Source organism: Wasmannia auropunctata, unplaced genomic scaffold (assembly GCF_000956235.1).
Source record: "Wasmannia auropunctata unplaced genomic scaffold, wasmannia.A_1.0 LD336116.1, whole genome shotgun sequence".
Taxonomy (NCBI): domain Eukaryota; kingdom Metazoa; phylum Arthropoda; class Insecta; order Hymenoptera; family Formicidae; genus Wasmannia; species Wasmannia auropunctata.
Genome location: NW_012026774.1, coordinates 3,921,496 through 3,929,477, shown reverse-complemented (window position 1 = coordinate 3,929,477; position 7,982 = coordinate 3,921,496). Strand labels below are relative to the sequence as shown.

The 7,982-nt window shown below is 26.2% G+C and overlaps 1 protein-coding gene across 2 annotated transcripts; it reads right to left on the bottom strand.

Moving 5' to 3' along the window:
• Positions 1–967: 967 nt before the first annotated feature.
• LOC105447923 (sugar transporter SWEET1) lies at positions 968–7,974 on the bottom strand. Of its 2 annotated transcripts, none has more exons than XM_011686242.1 (6): positions 7,608–7,974; positions 4,827–4,904; positions 4,496–4,619; positions 4,254–4,409; positions 4,043–4,162; positions 968–1,155 (listed from the first exon to the last, which is right to left on the bottom strand). In XM_011686242.1, exons 1-6 carry the CDS (start codon positions 7,682–7,684, stop codon positions 1,147–1,149), a joined length of 564 nt encoding a protein of 187 aa, XP_011684544.1. In that variant the 5' UTR covers positions 7,685–7,974; the 3' UTR covers positions 968–1,146. The 2 variants fall into 2 exon arrangements, with proteins under 2 accessions (XP_011684544.1, XP_011684537.1); XM_011686235.1 differs by lacking the exon at positions 968–1,155 and adding an exon at positions 2,110–3,739.
• Between the last annotated feature and the right edge of the window lie 8 nt (positions 7,975–7,982).

The window sequence follows — 7,982 nt, the reverse complement described above, 5'->3', positions numbered from 1 at the left end:
AGTTAAATGCGAATTGTAATGCGTATCAAGTTTTGTTATGTTCTTTAATTTTATTTTAGGCACGAATTAATTTATTGTAACATTGAAAATGACTCGTTCAGGGTCGAAACGTTTGTTATTTAAATAATGAATTTGTTAAATTTATAAAATAAATTGTAAAGATTATAACGCATCATATGTTGGCCAAACAAAAAGACAGTTGAAAACTAGAATAAAAGAACAGATACAACTCTAAATTAGATCCTTCAAAGTACTCGGTTATTATAGTAAACATACATCAAAGCTAAATCGTGCGTTTGATTGGGAAAACAGCATATTACTTAATATTGAACATAATTATTTTAAAAGAACTATATCAGAAATGATACATATAAAAGAACAAGAAAATGGATTAAACTTAAACACAGAATTGTTAGACAGTTGTTACTTTAATTAATATTCTTGACAGACTTGTAGAAATGTAATTGAACTTTAAGATAAATGACATAATATTCGAATAAAAAATCGATCCGTTGAAAGAAATCGCGATACTATATCGATTGTTGTCGACAATTAACATTGTTAAAAGACGTTGACAAAATGAGAGAGATCTCATCAGTTTCGAGCGGAACGTTAACCGAGGATGGTCGACCTATCACTAATCGAATTTAACTGCCAAAGATTATCAAGGGAATAGAGCGCATTCTCCAAACAGGACTAATGAATTAAATATAATTTGAAAATTTGTAGTTACGGCTGAAAAAAACTTATAGTGAAGTCGAAACGTTTCGCTTTAGTATATCGAATAAAATTATATTACAATATCTTTGTTTGCTCGTTTGTTGGCCTTTATTTCGCTATAATTTCTATTTTATTCCAAAATATGAGCCAACATTCAATTTTTACTTTAAGTAAATTCTTTATTACAAGAAGTAAGATAAACGAAACGTTTTGTCGACCTTATATTTCCTCCATTGTACGTAAGGTCTATAATTGAATAATTGTTCTTTTATTTTTATTTTTATTAGTTGGATTTTGACATCCATGAGGAGAACTGTAGACTCAACAAATTAACAATCATAGCTTTAAATACATTTTTACAATTGTGTTTTTTATGGAATGTGAATTATTGCTTATGTGGAGAATAATATACATCCTGTATATTTTCTAAACAATCTAAACAAATAATAAATATACAATTTTATTTCACAATTTCATATATTTGCATTTGTTGTAAAAATAATTATTTAAAAAATATATTTGTACGTTTTTTTATTTGTACTTTACAATGCATTATTGCTCTTTTTCATATATTTCTTTTTGTTATATTGTTTGTTATTATATTGTCATAAATTTGGACTAATTTTTATAAAATCTTTTTATATTAACAATAATAAGTCGAACTAGACCATTAAATAAATTACATAATTAGAGAAAAGCTTTAACGGCTTTTAACGGTTGAGATGGATTTTAATGCCTGAGGACAGAATAATATTTCTATGCGAATTCTAAATTAATACATTTTTCATTTATTTAAACTGTGCGTCAAATTTATATTATCGGATATAATCATAGACTTAATTTACACCGAGTACTTGATAAACGTACTAATTAATAATTTTTGATTTAATTATCTTAATTTGTCGATGCATGTAAACGTATACATAATATGTGTATTTAATTATTCATCTCGATGCATATTGTACCAGCTTAGAACACCACTGATCAAATACTCTGCTTTCTTTAAATACATTGCCGAAATTAAGATAATTTAATAGAACTAGTAGAATAGAAATAGTCAGTATCAAGTGCTCGGTGTAACCTAGGTCATAAACTGAAACTGTAATAGTAAGAGCACAGTTAAATTGATCTTCAATTTAATAATTTCAAATAATAATAATAATGGTCGATGCTAATAAGCAAAATGCTGTGAAGAACTTATTGCGAAAAATATTTTTTTTATATTAATATAATAAATAATAGATGTAAATATTTCATACAGTCTATATGTATATTAATATACATACATAGTTGTACTGTATTGAATACTATATAATATGTATTAAACAGCAAAGTAAATAATATATACTATATGCTATATATATATGATAAAATATAAAATACTTAACAGTGTCTTTTATAGTCTTTTATATTGGAATGTCTTTATAAACTTTAAATATTTATAGTAAAATATTGTATATTTATTAATATTAGATATGCAAATTAATTCGATGCTTTTTCATGAAATTCAAAGTTTATTCATAAAAAAATAAAAGTTTAATATTCAAAATAATTTCCATTACTTTTTATGACTTTATTTGATGTGTCAAGCAACTGAATACTCTTACAGAAAAAAACTTTGCGACTGATTTAATCGGACAAATTAAAATCTCCACTTCAAAATCTTTATTTTACTAATTTATAGCAAAAAAATTATTTTGAGCCGGTCTAAGTGTTTCTCGTAGATTTCTGAATGCTGAAAACGATGCTGCAAGTCAAAAAATTTCAGCACATCAGATTTTTAAAATAATTGAGATTTAAAGCTCCTAGCTGATTACTCACAATCAGCCAAGAAATCCGCGTTGACGATGGTGCCGCTATATCGCGGTAAAAGTTAGGAGCTTGTTTGTCATACTAGGCCCGTTCTATAATAACGTCATCATGATCATATTTTACATTAATATAGAGCAGTAAAGGCTTATGGGAGCTAACATAAATTGTTGTGTATTAATTTTTACAATATCCACACGCGTGTTAGCTCTGTGTTAGCTCCCATAGGCCTTTACTGTTGATATGTTTGATTGTCGTGAGCTTATATATTTGTCTTATTTTAATCCATTTCGAATATCTTAAAAAAAATTTAATAAAAAAAAATGTTTAAGTTGTTGTCTGAAAGAAAAATGGTCTAAAGAGAAACAAATAATGCAAAAGAGCTGCCGATCGCGCATGCACATGTGGCGCTGCCTCAGTGTCCCCATATTAGAAATAGCTTTTATTGTTAGCTAAATCTTTTATAACATGAATAAAAAATAAGATATTGAAATAAAAAAATGTATTTTATGTGGGATGATCAATATATTAACTTCTGATCGAAATTTCAAGGTACCGTTAATTTTCTTTATAAGAAAATGTCAAATATCGCAAAAAAAGCCATTTTTGGTACATTAAACCTTAATTATCTTGGAAACCTGATGTGCTAAAAAAATTTGACTTGTGGCATCGTTTTTAGCATTAAAAAATCTGTAAGAAACACATAGTCCGATTCAAAAGTAATAAAAAAAAACATTTTTTTGTAAATTAATTAATGTTATTTTTTACTCGTTTTATGGATCACAGCGTCTTTGTTACCCAAAGCGGGACAAATAATTTTCGTGGCATTTTTTTAAATTGAAATACGGAAAGAATGCAGTGCTTCAAATGTTGCTTTTTAGACGTCATCGAAATTGTGCTATTTCTTACGATTATGTTTTCTGATTCAAAGCGTATGGTATTTTGAAAACTTAGATCTATACTTGCAAACTGCAAAAGGACGAAAAAATATTTAATTTTTATGGAGTAGTAAGGCATCGAATGTAAAATTATCGACTTAATTTGCACGTCAAATATAAAAAATAATTCCAAATATAAAAATATATATTTTTTTTAATTTCGAAGATTAATATTCCTTTCTCTGATCACTCAATTCTGACTTTTTAGATGGAAATATCATAAACAGAGATAGTTGAGCTATATTGAGCATGAAACCAACTGCATTCTGAAACTATTAATATATATACTCTATATATATATATATATATGTGTGTGTGTGTGTGTGTGTGTGTGTGCGCGTGCACGTGTGCGTGTGTATTACACATTATTATATCTAATATCTATTAACTTCTTCGATATGATGCACGTCTATCGCGTAGTATTACTCGATGATCGAGATAAATAGCCTTTTGTGGCCATACGTATGTCTTTCGTGACTATCGATTTTAGTCGACGATCGTACCGAAGAGGTTAAAAAATGATTTGTTATACTTTCAAATATTTAAATAACTATAATATTGCGAAGAATACTTACAATCACAAAAATATTATCAATGATAAAACCATATAATAACCACTGAAATGAAACTAGTGTACCCATAAAAATAAGTGGAAATGGAAGAATTTCTGTGTTTTTCGTTTTAATAACCATTTTCTAAAAAAAAAAACCAATATTTTAATTATGATTATTAGAACTAGAATTAAAATATATTTAGAATATATATAGAAAAAAAAGATCTGCTCACAAGATGTACAAGAGGAGCTGCAATTAAAAGAAAGAGAAGTACTGTAACCACAATGCCAAATCTGAATTCAACTTTTGTTGGATGTTCCATTTGTGCATAGATAAGAAAAATTACAACAAAGATCGTTACTTTATATGTTAATTTAAGAACCTCTTTCTAAAAAGAAAAAAGTATTACATAATAAATAGAAAGTTTTGATCAATTGCAAATCAAACAGATTTTAATAATGTCAGAGGAACTACCGTATTTGGCGCATAATGATAATAGATTATCATATAAATCATGTTTGTCAATAAACCAAATATATTAACGTTTATCATAGTAGAATCATTTAACATCCAAGCGTATCGAAGCATCAATATACATCTAAAAAATTATTTATTTAGTTACATAATTTAATTTTCTTATCATTATTATTTCATTATAAATATTTAAATATATAAATATTTAATTCTCATAATTACTGAGTTTTAAAAACTATTAAAATATACTGTTATTTGTTAAATGCGTAAAATTTAATACTTTAAATATTTTATTAAATAACTTTTATATATAATTTATATATACACTTACAATCCTACGCAACCAAGAAAGGGCATTGGATCAACTCCTTTGGATGAACCTTTCTTATATATATTGCGACATATTAATCTGTAAATTATAAATTATAAAATTAATTTCAGTCATTCGCTCGTTATTGTAAAACAATATAATAATGGATCAACAAGTCAAAGATAATATGTATAAAACATTAACATTATTTCTTCAATATTAACAATATAATGAAACTAGCTTCGACTTTACCAGGGTTTTTCAATCACAACTTAATAATTAAAATTAATCTGTAAAGTCGGTAAAATGTAAATAAAAAATATAAATAATAATAATAGTCATTTACAATAAAATTCTGTTAACAGACAATGAATTAAATAACACACAGAAAGAAAGAAAAACCAAAAATAGAATCATACATTAAAATCATTAAGGTAATGCTGGAAGGTTGGCCGAACTTGCACAAGGTTGATAAAACAACTTTTCAATTTCAGTGGTATCTTTATAAATAAACTTCTTACAATATCGTTTTGTCTCACTCAAATACGTACATGGTTTTTATCTTAACATATTGAAGTGCCATCTTTTGCAAAATCCGGCATTTACTGCTAGACGCAATTTTTGTTCTGTTTACTATTCTACATAATTTTAGCTAATCCTAATCATATAAATTACCATAAATTGAATGGATATCTTTTTTTTCTACTTAATCTTTTAATCTTAGCTTAAAAGGCTTTGTATTATTCGTTCATTTAATTTGTGGTGTGAGACTTAAGTATTTTGTACATATGAGTTACAGAACTTTTACACTAATGAAATGTTTATGTCAGGTGACAGTTGTAAAATATAAGCTATAAACCTGAAATAAGACCTGAAAAATGTAATTTTTTAATTTTTTTCGATTTTACTACAAATTCGTCCGTCTCACACCACAATTTTATGGCTATTTTAGCCCTGTGAAAAGATTTTCAATTCAATTCAGTCAATTCACAGATATTCATTAAACTGCAATGTATCGGTGCGACTTTCCAGAATTGCCTTAAAACTATGTCGTCACGGAATCATAAATTAATAAATAGTCACAAGTTAAAACATAACGCTACGGCTCTTCAACACAGTATGATAATCCAATGTCGTTTGATTTAATTGACCAATGTAGTGTTGTCTATCAATTAAAATTTCTCAAACAGTCTTAACATGTTTGGAATAAAGAATTTAGATGCAGATATAAAATAAATAAACTTTAATGTTCAATCATCGATATTTTATAACAAAACGAACAAATGAAATAAACTGTAATGCTGTCAAGTACGAGCAATGATAATATTGTTTATTATAAACACTTTCAATCAGCTTCACTTAAAATCACAGTTTGACATTTTTTGTAATAAATTAAAATGAGTTATCTAAAAGTATTGTGCCCTTATAAGTACTGTCCTTATTCAAATTAATTCCATTTTTTGAGACCTTAATGTGAATCATTTCTAACATCAATTTTTTATAATAATTTTGTTCAAAATCAAAAATTTTTACATTATCCCAATCAAACTTGTAGTTGAATAATCAACATATGATTAGTAATTCCTCAAGGAGTTATTTTACTTTAAAATATTAGTTTATGTTTTTTCTGTGTTCAGAAACCCCTGTTCTTAATTGTCTTTTTGTTTAACTTAATATAAAGCATCACAATTTTTACAAAAGATTTTATACACTACATTAAGTACTATTAAATTCATGCTCATTTTTATCTTGACGTCTTTCTATGAAACTATTTAATCTATAAACATCTATATTTAATCAAGAATTCAGACTTATCAAATGGCTGAGTCAACTATTTCTGATGTTCTTCATGTAAGAGAAGCAATAATTTTCTTATTACAATCCGCGCCATCTTTCGAGTCAACCTTATTAATTTTGGAAGCAAATAGTGTTTTCAATCTATCATTTAACTTTTTAAAAATTAAATTTAGTTGATATTTATTAGTGATTAACATTTATATTACAATTGTAATTTTTTTTGTTGAAATGTAAGATTGTCCCATCAACAAGATTAAAAATAGCTTCAATTTTGTGGCACATGAAATGGTCAGAAAAGAATGATAGGTATCTTCCAGAAAAAATATATTTATAATACCTTCTATAAATTATAAATAATATATAAATTAAGCATAAATAAATAGCTTTTTAAAAATTAATATAAATTTTTGATTATAATACATTCAACAATGGTTTATACTACATTAGATTATACTTTAAAAGTAAGAAGATATTAAATTGATGAAATCATAAAAGATGATGAAACTGTTATCACAGCATAATATGATACAGTATAACGTTACATTAATCAATTATTATAGATATTATTCAAAGTAATACTAAGTAATAAATAACCCTCTTTTAATACTTTAATACTTTAGATTTTTAAATATTTATACAAATCTATATTTATAAAAATTAAAGAACATTTTATATTTTATTTGCAAGAGAAAAAAAAATGCTATTAAGTTTCTTTAGTATTTCGGAGTAAAATATTTATTATATTATTTCATTATTTATATTTCCATCATATCAATCACGATATAGCCATATTATATGTTGATTACATATTACATAAATTACATAAATTACATAATTACGTAAAAAGTTTCGTTAAGATCAGAATTTAACATTTCGTGAGGTTCCCTTGTTGTTAGTAAATATAATTCACATGTAATACTGAACACATATAAGCTATATTTACTATTGTAAGTGAAAAAATATAATAAAAAATTAAAAAAATATATTATTACGTAATATACTTACGTTCCTGATAACATTTGTGCCATTGTAGTATACATGGCACAAGTTCCCACAATTTCTTTATAATCTTCTAGGACCATCTTTCGCTTTGACTAGTAATATTTGTATTAATACTCGCCAATTGCTATAAATTGTCAATGTCAAATGCTTTGAATAAATCACACTGAAGCTAATACCAGAATAGTCGAATGACATTGAATGACATCGCAGAGCGGACCATGATGGAAAAAAAATAAGGTGAAACATTGCGCATAAAGGCGGCATGGAGGTGGCATGGCTTAAAATTTCGGTCAATCAGTTGTTCCCCATTGTATCTTGGGGAACAGCTGATTGGTTCATTGCCAGTTTATTGCCCCCCACTACTTTTGAACGACTGCG